Source organism: Gopherus flavomarginatus, chromosome 11 (assembly GCF_025201925.1).
Source record: "Gopherus flavomarginatus isolate rGopFla2 chromosome 11, rGopFla2.mat.asm, whole genome shotgun sequence".
Lineage (NCBI taxonomy): Eukaryota > Metazoa > Chordata > Testudines > Testudinidae > Gopherus > Gopherus flavomarginatus.
Window position 1 is genome coordinate 14670015 of NC_066627.1, and position 20582 is coordinate 14690596.

Below are 20582 nucleotides of genomic sequence, written 5' to 3' on the forward strand. Positions count from 1 at the left end.
AAAGGGTGTCATCAGGAGGAGGTAGAAAACTTGTTCACCTTAGCCTCCAATGATAGAACAAAAAGCAATGGGCTTAAACTGCAGCAAGGGAGATTTAGGTTGGACATTAGGAAAAAGTTCCTAACTGTCAGGGTAGTTAAACCCTGGAATAGATTGCCTAGGGAAGTTGTGGAATCTCCATCTCTGGAGATATTTAAGAGTAGGTTAGATAAATGTCTATTAGGGATGGTCTAGACAGTATTTGGTCCTGCCATGAGGGCAGGGGACTGTACTCGATGACCTCTAGAGGTCTCTTCCAGTCCTAGAGTCTATGAGTCTATGAGTCTGGCTCCTCTGAGGTATCCACAGTGGTGTATGGGGTAGTGATGAGGTTTACTCCAAGTATCTCATGTAGCAATTTGTATAAGCAGCAGGTCAGTGGCTTAGTGTTGGATTGGCTCTTGACCTCCCTGGTCTTCTTGTATCCCTGGCACAGCTCCTTCTTTCAATATAAGGAAGAGTTGCAGATATTAGCTGGCTTATGTTGGTGAAGTAGAGATATTGGCTTCTGTCACAAGAATTCCAAACAGTTTGTAAACTTTGTGTCATCTCTGCAATCTGGGATCATTTCCAAAGACTAAAACTGCTAACGGACAATCCAAGAAAGGCAGAACACATGATACCACAAATGGAACAGGCTGGTGGCAATGTCAAAAGGCTTAGATTATTATTTCAAAAAAAAATGCAATCCAGAAAACATGTGAGACAAAACTCATTATTTTATGACAATACATAACCATATTTTGACTGGACCAGCTGATCACTTGTTAACTGGTTTGCTTTTCATAGGAAAAGTGGATTTCTGAAGATATTACACATAGCGGATGAATAATCAGGACAAAAGCCCATTTAAAATCAATAGTTTTCAGACTGGGGGTTTTCAGTCTTTTGAACAAATCCAGAAAAAAAAGAAACTTTCCAGGGGACAAAAGTTATCTGCCATCTCTACTAAACAGATCCTGCCTTTGTTTCCCTGGAAACATTCAAAGCATTTGTCTGAATGAAATAATAAAAGAGGAATGTAAAAAATATAGATTAGGAAGCTCTCATAGTTGTAGCTCAAACAACCTAATAAGTGTTCAGAAAATGTGTGAACAAGTACTTAAAAATGCAAGAGGAAAACAGAAAATAAAATTTATTATCACTTAATACTCAACAGAAAATGGTCAAGCCAACTGGTAAGTCCCTGGTATATTTATTTTGCAGTTGGAAAGGTGATGATGAACTGAGGATGAATAGCCTGATTTAAACCCACAGAGGCCAATGGGAAGCATTCTGTTTACTTGAGTGGGCGTCGGCTTTGTTTCTTAAATTATCTTTGAAAGCCCTCAAACTTAACTGATTATTAATGTCTACAAATCAGTAAAGATATAGGCTGGGGTTTTCAAGGCATCTTATCCAATTTAGATGCTCAACTCCCACCATCCTTCAACAATGATTGGATGTCGAGCTGCCAACCCCACCTTTGAACATCCCTCTCATTCACAATAGGGTTATACACTTTCCTCACTCTTCCTGTATTTCCTTGCAAAACAAGAACCCTTGGCAGCCAGAGGTAGAGAGACTTAAATAATACTGGGAATAAAAAAAGAATGTTTTAATCTCCCATCATGCACTTGACTGTATTTCTTATTTAGGCAAAGACAGCTGGAGCTCAGAATGGGATTTAAAATATATATGTATATTTATAAGAAGATAATGATCTGGTTCAAATTGCATCGCACTGTAGAAATGAATGGCCCTCCAGAAATTGACACTGGCTGAGGATCTGCCATTGTTGACCTAAATAAATTCAACTCTAAAAATAAAAATATTTGGACCATGTAGATGGTTCCTTTTTGGCTAACGATTTGATTTATTCCCATTTCAATCAATTTCTATGAAACACTCTATACTTCTGCAGAAATTCCTCAGTGCCTCCTTGACCTCTTCGTTTCTCCGGCTGTAGATGAGGGGATTGATCAGGGGTGTCAAGACTGTGTAGAAAACAGAAAACACTTTGTTCAGGGCTCTGAGTGCACCAGAGTTTGGTAACATGTAGACAATCATTAAGGTCCCATAGAAGATTGTAACCACAATAAGGTGGGAGGAGCAGGTGGAAAAGGCCTTTTGCCTCCCAGACGTGGAAGGGATCCTCAGAATGGGAGGAGATGATATAAACATAAGATGTCAGGGTCAACAGAAATGGGGGAACAGTGTCTATGGAGGAGAATATGAGGGTCGCCAGAGTCACCAGACTGGTGTCGCTGCAGGAGAGATTGATCACTGGGGTGAGGTCACAAAAAAAATGATCAATTTCATTAGGGCCACAGAAGGCTAATTGTGACACCAAAAACATTAATATAGTAAGAACTATGAATGAACTTAGCCATGATCCACCTGCTAGTTGGATACAGAACCTACCATTCATATGGGTGACATAGTGAAGGGGTTTACATATAGCTAAGTATAGATCATAAGACATCACAGCTAGCAGATAACACTCAGTGGTCACCAGGAATCCAAACAAATAAAACTGCACAATGCAGCCTGTAACTGAAATGGCCCTGTCCCCAGTCAGGAAACTGGCCAGCATCCTGGGAAGGATGGTTGAGTTGCAACAAATCTCCAAGCAGGACAAACTTCGGCAGAAGAAGTACATGGGGGCATGAAGGTGCCAATCAGTCACAACTAGTGCTACGATGAGAGTGTTTGCAGCCATGGTGACGATGTAGATCACTAGAAACAGCAGGAAGAAAAGAATTTGCAGTTCAGGAAGATTCCCAAATCCCTCCAGGATGAATTCTGTGACAGATGTTTGATTTTCCCCTTCTTCTTTCTCCATGAGGTGTGTGTAGGTTTCCACTTTCACCATTCTCTGTGTGATGTAATTGATGATTGAGAAAAAGCAATAATCATTTAGGGGGTTTGCTGTACGGTTAAAACTCAGTCAATTTCCTTCCATTTTTTTCCATAAAAATTGAGATAGCAAATTTCATTGGAGTTTATATTCTGTGTCAGTCAAAGGACTGCTTCACACCCAGGTATTGAATAGGGCAGATGCTCTCAACCAGGGGTACTAATCCCTTGGGGATATGCAGAGATCTTCCATGGGGTAAAACAACTAATCTAGATATTTGCCTAGTTTTACAATAGGCTAAACAAAAAGCTAGTGAAGTCAGTACAAACTACAATTTCAACCACACAAAATAAGAAAGTCAGCAATTTTCCAGAAATACTGTGCTGTGACACTTTCATATTTTTATGTCTGATTTTGCAAGCAAATAGTTTTTAAGTGAGGTGAAACTTGGGGTACATATGACAAATCAGACCCCCTGAAATGGGTACAGTAATCTGGAAAGTTGGAGAAACACTGGCATAGGGTATTGGGATACAGATTCCCCTTCAGCTCACCCAAATAGCAGAAAAACTGTTAATTTATTACTTTTCTACTAGGACTGTAGATTATTTGCAGTTAACTCAAAAAATAAGTCACAATTAATTGCCATTTTAATTGCAATGTTAAACAATAGCATATCAATTAAAATTTATTAAATATTTTGGATGTTTTTCTACATTTTCAGATATATTGATTTCAATTACAACACAGAATACAAGTGTACACTGTTCACTTTATATTATTATTTTATTAAAAATATTTACATTTAAAAAAATAAAATAAATAGTATTTTTCAGTTCACCTATTACAAGTACTGTTTATCATGAAATTGCTTACAAATGTAGATTTTTTTGTTGCATAACTGCACTCAAAAAAAAAAACAATGCAAAACTTTAGAGCCTACAAGTCCACTCAGTCCTACTTATTGTTCATCCAATTGCTAAGACAAACAAGTTTGTTTACATTTATGGGAGACAATACTGCCCATTTCTTATTTACAATGTCACCAGAAACTGAGAACAGGTGTACATATGGGACTTTTGTAGCCGGCGTTGCAAAGTATTTACGTGCCAGTTATGCTGAACATTGATATGCCCATTCATGCTTCAGCCACCATTCCAGAGGACATGCTTCCAAGCTGATGACACTGGTTAAAAAAAAATGTTAATTAAATTTGTGACTGAACTCCTTGGGGGAGAATTGTATGTTTCCAGCTCTATTTTACCCGCATTCTGCCGTATATTTCATGTTAGAGCAGTCTTGGATGATGATTCAGCACATGTTCATTTTAAGAACACTTTCTCTGCAGATTTCACAAACCACAAAGAAGGCACCAATATGACATTTCTAAAGATAGATACAGCACTTGACCCAAGGTTTAAAAGTGTGAAATGCCTTCCAAAATCTGAGAGGTATGAGCTGCGGAGCATACTTTCAGAAGTCTTAAAAGAGCAACACTCCAATGCAGAAACTACCGAATCAAAACCACCAAAAAGAAAATCAACCTTCTGCTGGTGACATCTGACTCAGATGATGAAAATGAACATGCATCGGTCCGCACTGCTTTGGATTGTTATTGAACAGAACCCATCATCAGCATGGATCCTCTCGAATGGTGGTTGAAGCATGAAGGGACATATGAATCTTTAGCACATCTGGCATGTAAATATCTTGCTATGGAGGCTACAAAAGTGCCATGATAATACCTGTTCTCAGTTTCAGGTGACATTGTGGACAAGAAATGGGCAGCATTATCATCTGCAAATGTAAACAAACTTGTTTGTCTGAGTGACTGGCTGAACAAGAAGTAGGACTGATTGGACTTGTAGGTTCTAAAGTTTTATATTGTTTTATTTCTGAATGCAGTTATTTTTGTATGTAATTCTACCTTTGTAAGTTGTACTTTCATGATAAAGAGATTGCACTACAGTACTTGTAATAGGTGAACTGAAAAATACTATTTATTTTATTTTTAAAAATGTAAATATCTATAATAAAAATAAATATAAAGTAAGCACTGTACACTTTGTATTCTGTGTTATAATTGAAATCAGTATATTTTAAAATGTAGAAAACATCCATAATATTTAAATAAATGGTATTCTATTATTGGTCATCAGTGTGATTAATGGCACAATTAACCACAATTAATTTGTTTAATTGCTTGACAGCTGTATTTTCTACACTTGTTCCCAACTTCTTTCATGCATCGATGTATAGATATAAAGACCAAAAATCATAATTATATCATCTCATCTGATGTCCACTAGGACACATGGAAAAGAATGTCCCCAGTTAGCCCTGCACTAAGCTCAACTAATTGTGTGGGGTTAAAACATATTTCCCAGAAAGCTTCCAGGGCCAAATTTCAAAAATGTTTATGTTACTTGTGGGAAAATTGATTTAAATGCATTAATTTATTCATATTTATTTTGTTATTTATTATTAATTAAATTAAATTGAGTTAAATGGGTTTTAGACAGCTAAATGCTCTTAAACTCATAGAATCATAGAATCATAGATTATTAGGGTTGGAAGGGACCTCAGAAGACCATCCCATTAGATGACTAATACCTTTGAAAATCTGGCCCAGACTAACTTGCTCAAGGCTGTATAGGAAGGCTGTGGTAGATCAGAGAAGAGAAACTAAGGTCTAGTCTACATTAGAATCATTACAGTGATGCTGCTGTACCGATGTAGTTGCACCGCTGTCACGTTGCTAGAACATAGATGCTCTATGACACCTCCCCAAACCATGGTAGCTGTGTCGTCAGAAGAGCTTCTCCTGGTGACATAGCGCTGTCCACACTGGTGCTTAGGCATGGGCGGTGCATGAACCTCCCCATTTGGGGAGGCTAGACCCTGCCCTGCCCCTTCCACCTAGGCCCCCCCCACTACTCCACGCCCCCCAATCTCACTCCCAGGGGCCAGAGGAGCCTCAAGCCACCCACCATAGCTGGAGAGATCCAGCCCGCCCACCCAAGCCTCCCGAAGCCCCAGCCAACCTGCCCAACTGAGCCGCCTCCAGTGCCTTCCCACCCAAGCTGCCCTGAGCCCCAGCCACCTGGAGGCTCTGAACCCCGCTGTGACTCATGCCTGGCAGGGAGCATTAGCAGAGGTTTAGAGAATCTTATCCTCCCTCAGCACCTCTTACGTGCCACCCATGCACATAGGTTGGTGTAACTTACGATGCTCGGGGGGTGACTTAATCACATCCTGAATGACATAAATTATACCGAAGTAAGCACTAGCGCATGCAAGCCCCAAGTCACCCAATGACAGACGAGGGCCGTAATCACTGAAGTATCCTTCCTCTTAAAAACTGAGATGGAGCAATAAATGGCCAGGCAATGTTTGTTACACAAGTGCCCCTGCTTCCTAATCTGTAAGGATTTCCAAGTGCTATTCAAGGCAGTGCCAATTGGCTAGGTGTCCTTCAGAAATGATGCATGTTTATGTTCTACAGAAAGGCATTGAAATGTAAGGAAATCCCAAATTCACTTTCCTAAAAAAAACAGGCGTGACAATAGCCAAGGGCGGTGTCATAAACAGACAGTTACGGGTTAATGTCTTTTTTACCTGTAAAGGGTTAAGAAGCTCAGTGAACCTGGCTGACACCTGACCAGAGGACCAATAGGGGGAGAAGATACTTTCAAATCTTGGTGGAGGGAAGTCTTTGTGTTGTTTGTGTTGTTCGTTGTTCGCTCCTGGGGCTAAGAGGGACCAGATGTACACCCAGGTGTTCCCAATCTTTCTGAATCAGTCTTTCATGTTTCAAAATCATAAGTATAACCAGGCAAGGCAGATTAGTCTTATGTTTGTTTTCCTTCAATCTGTGAATGCTTTTCCTTTTGCTGGAAGGATTTTTACATCTGTTTGCTGTAACTTTGAATCTAAGGCTGGGGGGGGGGGGAAGTCCCTCTAGTCTGTATAACTCTGAAAAGCCTGTAAGCATTTTCCATCCTGATTTTACAGAGATAATTTTTACTTTTTCTTTCTTTAATTAAAACTTTCTTTTTAAGAACTTGATTGATTTTTCCTTGCTTTGGAATCCAAGGGATTGAGTCTAAACTCACCAGGGATTGATGGGGGGAAAAGGAAGGGAATGGTTAATTCCTCTTTGTTTTAAGATCCAAGGAGTTTGGATCTGTGTAGCTTCCCAAGGCAACCCAGGGAGGGGAAAGTCTGGGGAGGAAAGAAGCGGGGGATGACTTATTTCTCCTTGTTTTAAGACCCAAGGGGTTTGGAACTTGGGTTCCCCAGGGAAGGTTTTTGGGGGAACAGAAGTGTGCCAGACACAGACTTCTGGCTGGTGGCAGCGTACTAAATTTAAGCTAGTAATTAAGCTTAAAACTGATCATGCAGGTCCCCACTTTTTGGATGCTAATATTCAAAGTGGGGAAAAAACCTTTACAGGAGGTTTTCTAAAATATGAATAAAGTGAACGGGGACAACTCAGAGGCAAGTTAGAAATATCTCAGGGTGGAGCCCCTGGTCCTGATGTAAGTAGGTTTTGGTCCTAATTGGCTTTGACAAATCTTTTAAATAAATGCTGGTGGTTTTCAAAATGCTATCTATATTGGTAGCTCTTCATATGGGAATTACACGAATGTTAATTAAGACAAAGTTTACTATTAAAAAGCCAAGGAGAAACTAGGAAATAATTAATTATGGTAGCAGAAATACAGATACGGCAAAAGGCAGACTGAAGGTTAGTTAAACAAGGGGCATGATTATAACTGATTATATGAAAGATAGTAGTCTAACTTTACATTAGACATGCTGTCATAAACAGATAAGTAAGAGTTAATAGAACAGAAGTACTTCATATCTCTTTTGCCTGTAAAGGGTTAACAAAATCAGTGAGCCTGGCTGTCACCTGACCAGAGGACCAATCAGGGGACAGGATACTTTCAAATCTTGAGAGAGGGAAGTTTTTGTGTGTGCTGTTAGTTTTGGTTGTTGTTCTCTCTGGGTTCTGAGAGGGACCAGACCTGCAACCGTGTTTCTCTCCAATCTCTTCGATACAGGCTCTTATGAGTTTCTGAATAGTGAGTACTAGGTAGATAAGGCGAGTTAAGCTTATGTTTGTTTTCTTTGTTTGCAAATGTGTATTTGGCTTGGAGGAGTTCAAATTTGTATTTTGCTGAAAGGATTTTAATATTTACTTGTATACTTAGGCTGGGAGGGTATTCCCAGCATCTATAGCTGAAAGACCCTGTACCTATTCCATTTTAAATTTACAAAGATAATTTTTACTGTTTTTCTCTCTTTAATTAAAAGTTTCTTGTTTAAAAACCTGATTGTTTTTTTATTCTGGTGAGACCCCAGGGGACGGGGTCTGGATTCACCAGGGAATTGGTGGGGAGAAAGGAGGGAAGGGAGAGAGAGAGGCTTATTTCTCTCTGTGTTAGGATTACTGTCTCTCTCAGAGAGAGTCTGGGAGGGGAAGAGAGAAGGAGGGGGGAAGGTGCATTTTCCTCTCTGTTTTAAGATTCAAGGAGTTTGAATCACAGTGATCTTCCAGGGTAACCCAGGGAGGGAAAGCCTGGGAGAGGCAATGGTGAGGGAAAGGGTTTACTTTCCTTGTGGTAAGATCCAGAAGGACTGGGTCTTGGGGGTCCCCAGGCCAGGTTTTGGGGGGACCAGAGTGTACCAGGCACTGGAATTCCTGGTCAGTGGCAGCGCTACAAGTACTAAACTGGTAATTGAGCTTAGAGGAATTCATGCTGGTACCCCATCTTTTGGATGCTAAAGTTCAGAGTGGGGAATTATACCATGACACATGCCCATTGTCCATCAAGATACGGTGAGAGAAAGCATCACCCCAGAATGGCGTCATTTCATCTTAGATCATGTGTATAAAATCCAACATGACACTATATTGCAGTGCCTGCTCACTCTAGCTAACCAGTTTATTCTAAACAAAGCTTATAATTGTTTCATTTGTTGTGCCATTCCCAGTGCTCCAGTAAACTCACTTATCTATCACCACTCTGGAGGCTCAAACCTTAAAGAATTCAGGTTGGTTTTATTGCTTATCATTGAACTACTAACTGGGAATAGATAAATCTAAGGTTACAACATCCGATTCCTACATGGTGCTCAGTACCTCCAAGGAAATGATGCATGCCCTCAACTACCTCTGCAAGCCAGGGAGAAGATACTCAGGGGCAGACTTGTGTCATCTCCCAAGACTGGGCTAAGGAGGTGCATAGGAATCAACCACACAAACAAGTCTGGAGAGGCAGCTGAGAAAATGAGGTGGAAAGTTCCCTGAGAATGAGATGAGATGTTAGGAAGAAAGAGAAGGGCAGAAAGCAGGAGAGTGAAGGACAGATAGCCAGGGATGTGTAAGATGACAGATGGACAGGCAAAGGTGTGTTTACAGGGTATACAGATGTTTAAGAGGATAGAGACAGAGAGAGGTGTAAGGGGTAGATAGAAGGATTATAAAGGATCGGGGGGATTGTTTAAGAGGTTCAATAGAGGGATAAATAGATGTGTAAGGGTATAGCTAGAGAAATAGATGGCTGTGTAAAGGACTTAATAAAGAGATAGATAGGTAGGTGTGTGTGTCAATAGCCAGATCTCTTTCAAGTTTCATCAGTTTCCGAAGAAGTACATCAGGGTAAGATGCTAAAGTCCTCACTCAGGCAAAGCTCCCAGGGAGCGAGGACACTGCCCAAGAGGAGTGTCTTTCAGATTAATGGTTGTGTCCAAGGAAGATACTGGAGGATTGCCCTGAGACTGGTAACACTCACCTTTAACCCTCAGCAGGAAGCAACGACCTCTCCATCAACCGTGACTGGGTCTGGTCTTCCTGTCAGACTTGCCCCCTCAGTTCCTCCGGAGACTAGTACATGTTGCTGTCGGGTTGGTTCTCTCCTGTGACCAGCATGATTGTTTGCATCGCACAAACTGTTATATGATTCCTGCTCTAGATTCTTAGAGGATTGAAAAGGTACAGCAGCCTCCTCTGGCCCTTCCTGCTGCTGGGATCTCCCTTGAGCCCTGCTACTGGTGAGCACTTAGAGTTACCTTCACAAGAGAATTAACACTGTGGTGTTTGTTAGAAGAGTGTAACACCAAAGCCAAGGCCAACAGCATTCAAATCTCAAAGGAAATCTCTCTTTTCCCACATGTGCTATGCATGTGTCAAGAGCCCAACAAAATGGGAAATAAGTTGCCATGCCTTTAATGATAACATTTATGTCTAACAGACCGTTTGCCATCCATAGATCTCAAAGCATATTACACAGCATGGCCATATCATTATTCCCATTATATAGAGGCACAGAGAAGGGATGTGTTTCCCATTGTGTCATGAAACAGGGCATTGGCATAGCTGGGAATAGCCCTCAGGCTTCCTCCATCAAAATGTAGGACATGGCTGTGGAACCATCACACAGACTGAGAACCTTGTCTCTCAATTTGCAAAGATTTCAGTGTGAACCACAGGGCCCTCACCATAGCATCTGGGCAACTTCAACATAAAATGTACAGGAATAGTTACCTCCCTCAGATTTAATGGAGTCTCTGGCTCTTCTCCCTTTTGAGGTTTAAAATCAAAACCAACTCTGTGTTTTGGGTGAGGGATATTGGTTTTGAATTTTTTAGATTAAATTCATTTTCTTTTCTGGGGTGTATATTTGGTTGGGGGAGTCAGGAGAGAAGGGAGAATCATCTGACACTGTTACGTAATATCCAAGTCAGCACAAGAAGAAAGGACAAAAAACAGAAGGGATGTTAATAGTTGACTGTAGTGATGCCTTAAGGCCACAAATGATCTAGGAAATATTTTGGGGCAGATCCCGGGCCTGTGTTCTACAGGAGGTCAGACTAGATCATCAGAATGCTCCCTTCTGGCCTTGGCTTCTATGAATCTGTGAAATAGAGACTGGGGATGGACACTGTGCTGGGCACTGCACACACACACAGAGTGAGAGGTTGTCCCTGACCCCCAAAACTTACAACTGAAATGAGGAACTGTGGGTGGTAAAAGACAAGCAACAGAACCCAGGTCTCCTCACCCACTGGAGCACCATGTAAGACATAAGGTGCTATGCAAAGTCTCCATAGCTCAGGCATTAGAGAACTGGCTTGTAAACCCAGGGTGAAATTTCACTCTGCCCTGTTAAATCATTTGTTTTTACTGGGTCTCTAGGGTAGCAGTCTGTCCTTGCACTTGTGGTGCTAGAGGACATGGGTTGAAATTTCCAGGGAGTACAGTTGGAGGGAGTGAAAATGGTTTACCTTTTTGCTAGTGAGGGTAATTAACCACTGGTACAATTTACATGGAGTCGTGGCAGGGTCCCCATTCCTGGCCATATTTAAATCAAGAACGGATGTTTTCTTTAAAGATATGCTGTAGTTCACAGAGGAATTATTTTGGGCAAGGCCTATGTTCTGTATTATATAGGAGTTCAGACCAGATTATAACAATTGTCCCTTTCGGACTTGGAATTTACAGATTTATGATTAAGGAAATCATGTGCCAAGTGGGCTTGGCAGGGCTCCTTGGAGGAGCTAGAACTAAATTCACAGTTCTATTTCTCCTGCTTTCCTCTGACAACTTCCTGGAGCTCAAACAAACTTGCCTGTTCTGCAACGTTATCAGCAAACTTCCACTTTCTGTCTGGTAGCACACTCCATAGCACCCACCACTACAGTGCCAAAGTCATTTCAATGTCTGAAACGCAATGCAGTCATATCATGGACTCTACTTGCATGCCAAAGGGTGGGAGACGGGGATGGATGTCTGATAGAGTCATCTTTCCCAATTCAAATGATGGTAATACAATTTTCATATCTCAGCCTCCCTCAAATGCTCCTCCCAGACATCACCTCTCAGTATAAGATACTAATGATACCCCAATAGAACAAGCAATGTCTCCACCCTCTCATCTCAATGTTCCCCAAACAGCTGGCTAAACAAATTGGCCTTTGAGAGCACCCTAGGAGTTGATATATCATGGGGTTATTTCAGACCAGGAGTGGAGGGCAATCCATAGCTCCCATGCTTTTGTGGAGAATCCCCTCTAGCCACTTCCTCCCTGCTGCACTCAGGCATATCTTGAATAAGAATTCCTGTTGTTCACAGTTATTGCAGTGGTTCACGGGGGGAGAGGTGGACTCTCAGATAGGCTGATCCCAGGCCACATAGTGCTGAAGAGGTCAAAAGCAGTACCTTATAATGCAACCAGGTTCCAGGGTCTGTCTAAAGCATACACAAAGCATGGAGTAGATATCCATCTTGTACACCAGCTCCAACTCCCAACAGGCTCTAAGATGAGGCCCCTTTGTGAAGAGTCATCTGGGATTTTCAGAGAGATCTGAAGGCCCAAATCCCACTGAATTTGAATGCCTTAAAAAGAATCTGGTAGGGAGCAGCAAAGGATGGTACAGGGAAAAAGGTTTATTGTAAGTGCAAATAACCAGGAGGTAGTGGGAGGAAGGGAGATAGGACCAGGTTTTAAATTCTTGGAAACCAGACGCTTTTCATGAACAAAAATGTATTCAGGTAAAAGTAATTTTCATTCAACAAACAGTAAAGTAGGAACATTTTCAACCAGCCCTACTTCAGTGATTTTTGGATCAGGTCCCAGTTTCCAGGAAGCGTTGCTCCCTTGGGCCCCGTGGAAAATCCCAGTACCAAAGGTCATACAAGAAATCTGTGGCAGAGGAAGGATGTGAAAAGAGGCTCCAGTCTTCCATAGGCTCCTTTGGAAATCCCATTCCTAGCCTCCAAATGACTAAGGGATGGATTCCTAGATGTTAAGACCAGAAAGTGTCATGTGATCATTTCATCTACCCTCTTGTATAACACCAAGCCAGAGAACTTCACCCTGTAATCCTTGTGATGAGCCCCATAATTTGTGTTTGTGCCACAACCACATCCAGTCTGGATGTGAAGATACCAAGAGATGGGGGAATCGACCACTTCCCTTGGGAGTTTGTCCCATGGTTAATCAACCTCACTGTTAAAAAACTATGCCTAATTTGAATGTTTTTGCGTTCCTATCCAGCCATTGGTTCTTGTTTTGCCTTTCTCTGCTAGATTAAAGAGCCCTTTGGTATCTTGTACTTCACCCCATGAAGGTCCTGGTAGTAGGATATGCAACTAGAAAATAAAGTCATGCCCTTCTGGCTGGTTTAGGTCTTCCTGACCACTGTAGCTTCAAAACACTGTTGTTGGTCTAGTTACACTCCCATATAATATACACAGGAATTTCACCTGTCCTCTATCACACAGGTGTCCTTTGAAAATGACTGAGAACTTAAACAATGGAGGGTAACAGACCACAAATTGACGGTTGAACTTGCTGATATTTGGACAAAAAAAGTGCTTATCCACTCTTACAGCAGTTTCCTTTGCTTCACACTGACCCCACAGACAATGTAGCTTTCAGAGTGAAAACCATGGAATCTGCTTATATAGATTCTTTATTCTCTTCTTTTGTATTACAACCCCCTTGGTGTCAATATTCATTGCTGGACAAGGTTCCTAAACGGTGTAGTGGTAAAAAAAAAGAAGTGAGTAAACTAATTTAAACTAAACTCCATATACCCTAAATAAGAAGTGAGTGAACAAAGTTTATCCATCTTTACCCTTGACACCATCACTGGTTTATTTAGTTAAATGTAGTATTACTCATTAATATGAATGTATTATAAATCCATTAACTTAAAATTTCTGTATGTTGATATTAAAATTATTTAATTACAAGAATATTAAAAGGAGACAGATAAATAATACAAGATTTAGATATGGTCACAATATTTCATTTGAAACTTTATTTTCAGTGAAAAATTGCCTTTCTAAAAAACAAAACCGTCTGTGAATTTTTTCATGTTTTCTTTCCTTGACAAAAACAAAGAAAAACAACTAAAAACTCTGAAAATTTTTGTTTCTTGCAAATGAAATATTGATTAGTTTGAGGGTTTCCTCCTTTCTGGCTAATGATTTCCTTCTTCCTTCCCCACTTTTCCAATGGCAAAATGGAAAAAAAAAAGATAAATAAAGAGACAGAAATGAAAATGGACATTTTTGAGAGGAAAAAACGGATTTTGGTTTTTGGCATTTTTTATTGAAAATATTTACCATTTTCTAACCACCCCCTGGCAGGGGACAGAGCAGAAATGAAGCATCCCCTGTTAAGTGTTACAGTGAGCATAGCTATTGTAAAAGTTACAACTGTTTTATTTTTTAAGATACATTTGATCATATGTGCCCCATTTTCTTTACACAAGATCTGTGCCAAAGTCTACTGAAATCAGTGGAAGACTCCTAGGTTGTGATTTTCAAATAAGGGGATTAAGTGAGACTGATTAGAATTGGGCGCTTGATTTTTTTAGGCCATTTAACAATATCCCCACCAAGCCAGTGTTTTATTCTGCATAACCACGTTTCTACACATGGCATTTGGTTTTGCAAATAATAGAGCTGGTTTCTATTACCATTGCCCATACTGTGTAATAACTTACTTTGCCAAGAGGCTCATCGATCTGAATGGTATCCCTTCAGAAACAAGGCTCTGATTATCACACTACATAGTGGAACTTTGAACCCATGGGATGCAGCCAGTGGGACTGGTATTAAGGTAACACTCAGGAGGAGTGGTGGTAAAAAGCTTCCCCATACTAACTCCACAGCCAAAGTTGCTGTCAGAGGCCAGAGTTAGAAGTGTCCTAAACAGTACCATGGCTAATAAATCCCGACCGATTTATTCCAATGGATTAAAACATGTGATACCTAGAACAAACTTTTCTCAGGGCCTCCTTGACCTCTCTGTTTCTCAGGCTGTAGATGAGGGGGTTGGCCAAGGGAGTTAGAATGGTGTAGAAGACAGAGAACACTTTGTTCAGGTCTCTCAGTGTGTCGGTGTCTGGTAACATATAGACAATGATTATAGTCCCATAGAAAATTGTCACCACTATGAGGTGGGAGGAACAGGTGGAAAATGCCTTTTGCCTCCCAGCAGTGGAAGGGATTCTCAGAATGGTGTTGATGATACAAACATAGGATGTCACGGTTAATAGAAATGCAGACAGTGCATCTATGGAGGTAAGGATGAAACTCAGCAGCATGATCAGGTTGGTGTCATCACAGGAATGTTTTACGACTGGGATGAGATCACAAAAGAAATGATCAATTTCCTTAGGGCCACAAAACATTAACTGTGACATCAAACATACTATGGTGGTACTGGCCACAAATGAACCTATCCAAGATCCGGCTGCTACCTGTGTACAGAACCTGCCATTCATTAAGGCTGCATAATGCAGGGGTTTGCATATCGCTAAGTACCGATCATAGGACATCACAGCTAGCAGATAACACTCAGTGGTCACTAGGAAACCAAACCAATAAAACTGCACAATACAGCCTGTAACCGAAATGGTCCTGTCCCCAGTCAGCAGACTGGCCAGCAGCCTAGGCAGGATGGTGGAGGTGTAGCAGGTCTCCAAGAAGGACAAGTTCCCTAGGAAGAAGTACATGGGGGTGTGAAGATGCTGATCAGCCACAACAAGCACAATGATGAGGATGTTCCCAGCCATGGTCACAACATAGATCATTAGAAATAGCAGGAAGAGGAAATTTTGCAATTCAGGAAGACTCCCAAATCCTAGGAGGATGAATTCTGTGATGGAGGTCTGATTTCCACCTTCTTCTTTCTTCATCACATATACCTAGGAAGCGAGAAGAACAACAAACAGTTGAAGAATTCACTCTCCTCTTAAGATAGATAAAAGTTCATTTGTTCAATTACTTGACTGTTCAAAAGGGAAAATGATCTTCTGTGATTCAGTAACTGAAACATTTGAGACTCTAAGGAATACAGGAATGGCCCCAAAGCAATTGATTCATAGATTCCGAAGCCAGAAGGGACCATTGCGATCATCTGTCTGACTCACTCTGCAACCCAGGCCATAGAAATTCTCCAAAATAATGATCCATCAATCTTGGATTCTTGCTATATCAGAGAATTTAAACTCCTCTAATAGACATTTTTTTTTCAATATCATTGTGATGATTTGGAGACTCTCTGTACAGTGTGTGAATTCTGTGTGAGATGATGAACTCTCAGTTTGTATCTTTATCAAGCTTCAAAATTCATTTTGAATTTGCAGCCCTTTACCTTCTCGCTGGTTGGTTTGCCTCCATGTTAGACTGAAATTTCAAAGGTGGCTGGTAAAAAGGTAAGAAAAGGGCCATTGACTTAAGTGCCCCGCCATTGAAATATAATCACCCTAGACAAATTATTGACCACTACCCAAGGGAATTAGTTTAACAGGGGAGTGGTCTGCTGGCAATGGGGTCACCTGTTGAGGATGACTATGGAGTCACCTGACAGAGGATACTAGAAGGTTATAAAGGGCAGAAGCTGCTTACTTCCTCTCTCTCTCTATGGCCATTTTTCACCATCTCAAGAGAAGGGAAGATGTTGCAGGAATGGGATGAGGCAAGGGGGAAAAGGGATGCCACCTAGCTGAACACAGATGTTTCCCATTGGGAAGGATGACCTGGAGTGAGAAGAAATGCATCTAGGGTTCATTATATTTGTCTGGATCTGTGTATATCGTGTATAATACAGTAAAGGACAACAGTGTTGTAAAATTCTCTGCAGAGTGTCTCTGCATATATATGCTTCAGCTGTCACATGGCACCAAAGAAAGTTAAACTGGCTCTGGAAAATAGTGTTCTTAAGCAAGAGGCGGCTTTGGAGGGGTCAGCACTTGTTATAAACATACAGCTACGGGTAGCATGAAATCCCTCCTTTACCTGTAAGGGGTTAAGAAGCTCAAATAAACTGGTTGGCACCTGACAAAAAGGACCAGTAAAGGAAGAAGATCCTTTCAAATCTGTGGGGGGAGGTTTTGTTTGTGCTCTCTTGGGACAGAGAGAGGGATCAGGCACTCTCTTAAACACTCTCTTAAAACCCTACCTGAAATAAGCATCTAAGATTACAAAAATTGTAAGTAAAGCAATGAAATGTGTTAGATTGTCTTTTGTTTTAGCTTGTGAATTTTCCCTATGCTAAGAGAGAGGTTGATTCCTGTTTTTTTGTAATTTTGAAGTTTTGCCTAGAGGGGAATCCTCTGTGTTTTAAACCTTATTACCCTGTAAAATTACCTTCCATCCTGATTTACAGAAAGTGATTCTTTTCCTTTTTTCTTTATAACAAAGTTCTGCTTTTAAGAACCGGATTGTTTTTTAGTGTCCTAAAAACCCAAGGGTAGGATCTGTGCTCACCTTGTTTACTTATTTAGTTGGAATATTATTCTCAAGCCTCCCCAGGAAGGGGGTGAAGGGACTTCGGGGGGATATTTGGGGGAAACAGGAACTCGAAGTCGTCCTTTTCCTGAATCTTTGTCTAACTCACTTGGTGGTGACAGCAATACCGTCCAAGGACAAGGAAGAATTTGTGCCTTGGGAAAGTTTTTAACCCAAGCTGGTAGTAATAAACTTAGGGGGTCTTTCATGTGGGTCCCCACAACTGTACCCTAGAGTTCAGAGTGCGGCAGGAACCCTGACAGCACTGGAGGCAGGGACTCGGCAGCTGGGCCATATGGTTGCAGCTCTCAGGAGGGAATTGTCATAGTTCAGGGTAATTGCACCTATATTCCTCTCTCTGTGGTCCACCAAGGGCATCCACTTAAAGATTCCCAGCTCCCAGACATCACCTATTTTGGACAGAGACATTCACCTCGCTCTGCCTTTAATGGGGTATTTCCAGGTTGCAAAGTTTCCTGCCTACTCTGTGATATCCCCAGCAAGCCAGACTGCCTAAACAGGCCAGTGTCTGTGTTTGTTTTCTCTCCAAAGGCTATGAAGAGCCATAATTGCCAGCAGTTGCAAATTACCACAGCTCTTTATAAGCAAGCACATTACAGAAAAAAAAACATTAATAATAATAATAAACCCTGCATGCATGCTAAAAAGCTTATCAGAGTCTACCCTAACCGTGCGGTCTGGTATGTGTCAGTCCTTCAGAACCCACAATTGGATGTTCCTAGTGGTTATGACTCATAAAACTGTTTGAGATTCAGAACCTTAATCCCAACTGTGCAACTCAGTTTTTATAAAGCTCGGGCCTTTGATCTTCAACAGAATAGGTAATCAGCAGATGATCACTCTCTGCTTGGACACAGCTTCAAATGGTTGGATTTTGCATAACCAAAAGTGGAGAATTTGCACTCTTTTCCCCTTCACTATTCCCCAGGAAAACCACTTAATGATTTTAGTCCCCAAAGTCCATTCTTGTCCAGCTTGTTGTTCAATGCACCTTTGAACCCCCAGGTTTCACATCTGTCACATCTCCCCTCCACCCCCCGAGAGGTTACAAACAAGCCCAGCCAACAACAATACATAATTTATTCATCTCATACAATGGACTCCGAAGATACTTAAACTTAATTCAATAAGGTCTCCCAAAGACATGTCTGGAAATAGCCTTATCTTTTCACAGGAGTCTTAGATGGAGGGTCCCCCAGGACAGGACAGTGCCAAGGCTTTGTGCAGACTCGTGAGACTTAAAATTCCCAGGGATCCAGTGACTGGGTTGCTTCCCAGCAATCTGGTGGTCTGCCTGCACAGTGAGCCTGACCAGGTCTGTGAAAATCATGTGTATGAGATATTCTTTTCCGCTCATGTAGTTAATTGTTGGCCTGTTTCATGTAGCAGAAAAGCTGATCTCTCTTGTACATTGGTAACCTCGCTAGTGTAACTGTATATATTCATTCTATATGGCCCTCACAACTATAGTTCTGACCACCTGTCATAGATATGGTCAGGCACCATCTGCCAGCTGCTCACTAGCCTGCTGTGAGGGGAATGCAAGCCCCTGGACCTGTCTGGAGTCCAGCCACCACCCCAAGCTTTTGGGGTGCCTAGGCCCACTCTCGGAGTGCAGACCATCTATCTCGCCTCTCTGAATGCTGGCACCTCCTGTCCAGTTCCTGAGCTCCCTGTTGACCCTTCAAGATTCCCTCAGCGCTTGAATAACCCTCTCCCATAAGTCCACACCAGAGCATAAGCCTTCTGTTTTACCATTCAGCTCTCTCAGGGGCACATGGCCATTGTGAAGCAAATAACACTCGCAGGCATAGACATGCTATGTTGGTCTTTTATATTTAGTACATATAAAGGGTTTGAACAGGGGGATTCCCATCTCTAAGGAGAGTGCCCTAACTGCTCAATTATGACAAAAAGACAAAGGGTGGCTTCCCTGCTTCCTAATTTATAAAGTTTTCAACTCATCATTACAGTGCATTGGTTCTAGGAGCAGATGGATGCCTACCTGAATGGTGTTCAGAGTCATCAGCAATCACAGAGGTGGGAACAGGAGACAACCCAGACCTTATGTGGCTGGACTCAGGAGAACATGAAAAATCTTAGCTGCTCCATTCAGGAGGGTCTGGAGACAGGCCTGAGAAAGAGCTGAGAAAGTGAGGGAAGACAACTGGAGAATTATGAGATGTCAGAGAGAGAGAGAGAGAGAGAGAGAGAGAGAGAGAGAGAGAGAAGGCCTTGCTGAGGTGAGGAAAGGGGAAAGAGATAAAACGGGAACACAATCCACCCAAAACTACAGCCCAATGGATGTGTGTTACTGTGGAACTGCAGGTGACTTCTGTGCTGGGTTCTTGCTCTGAAGTGAGCTGCTGTAACTCAGTATTCCCAGACAGTCTCTACAAGGTTTCAGCTCAGGGGAGAATGGGCTGTGATAAAGAAAGGTGACTGCCTCCCCACAAACTGTATTCTTGTGGGGCAGATCAGGTTGGTCTTTTTCCCAATAGCTCAAGTTTTCCTTCATAAAATTTCCAGGGCGTTGCCCAGAAATGATCCAACTTACCTTTAATCCTCAGCACGAAGCAGCGATCTCTCCACTGATAGAGACTGAGAGTAAAGAATGGGATCTGATTTCCATCATCACGTGGGCTTTAGCCCATGAAAGCTTATGCTCAAATAAATGTGTTAGTCTCTAAGGTGCCAGAAGTACTCCTGTTCTTTTTGCGGATACAGACTAACACAGCTGCTACTCTGAAATCTGCTATCTCAGACAATCTCATTCACTCTGCAGAGACAAATACATTGCAGGGATATAATGGGCTGCTCTGGGCTGATTCATACCCCTGCTCTGATTTTACATGGTTTATAGGGAAAAGCAGCCTCAGGCTGGTTCTTGCTGCTGCTCAGATCTCCCTGAAGGCAGCTGATAACTATCACTTTTAAATTCATGGGAGAATTAACACCACGTTGTTTGTCAAAACAGTGTAAACATCAAGGCCATTGGGAAAAAATAATAAAAATTTCTTAGATAAGTTAGATGTCTTCAAGTTGCCAGGGCGTGATGAAATATATCCTAGAATACTCAAGGCAACTGAGTACGCATCTGACCCATTAGCGATTACCTTTGAAAAGTTATTGAGCACGGGAAAGATTCGAAAGGAGTTGAAAAGGGCAGATATAGTGCCCATCTATAAAAAAGGAAATAAGGACAACCCAGGGAAATACAGAAAAGTCTGTTTAACTTCAATACTCAGAAAGATAAAGGAGTAAATAACCAAGAAAACATTTAGACTATAATAAGGTGATGAGTAAAAGTCAACATGGATTTGTCAAGAACATATTTTATCAGCTCCAATCTAATAGCTTTGTTTA

General features: G+C 41.5%; 1 protein-coding gene and 1 pseudogene across 1 annotated transcript; both read right to left on the reverse strand.

Moving 5' to 3' along the window:
- Window positions 1–1905: 1905 nt before the first annotated feature.
- On the reverse strand, window positions 1906–2893 carry LOC127030846 (olfactory receptor 11A1-like; annotated as a pseudogene).
- An 11763-nt stretch (window positions 2894–14656) lies between these two features.
- Window positions 14657–15604, reverse strand: LOC127031334 (olfactory receptor 6N1-like). The gene has a single exon (XM_050918081.1). The coding sequence runs from the start codon at window positions 15599–15601 to the stop codon at window positions 14657–14659; it is 945 nt and encodes a 314-aa protein (XP_050774038.1). The 5' UTR covers window positions 15602–15604.
- Between the last annotated feature and the right edge of the window lie 4978 nt (window positions 15605–20582).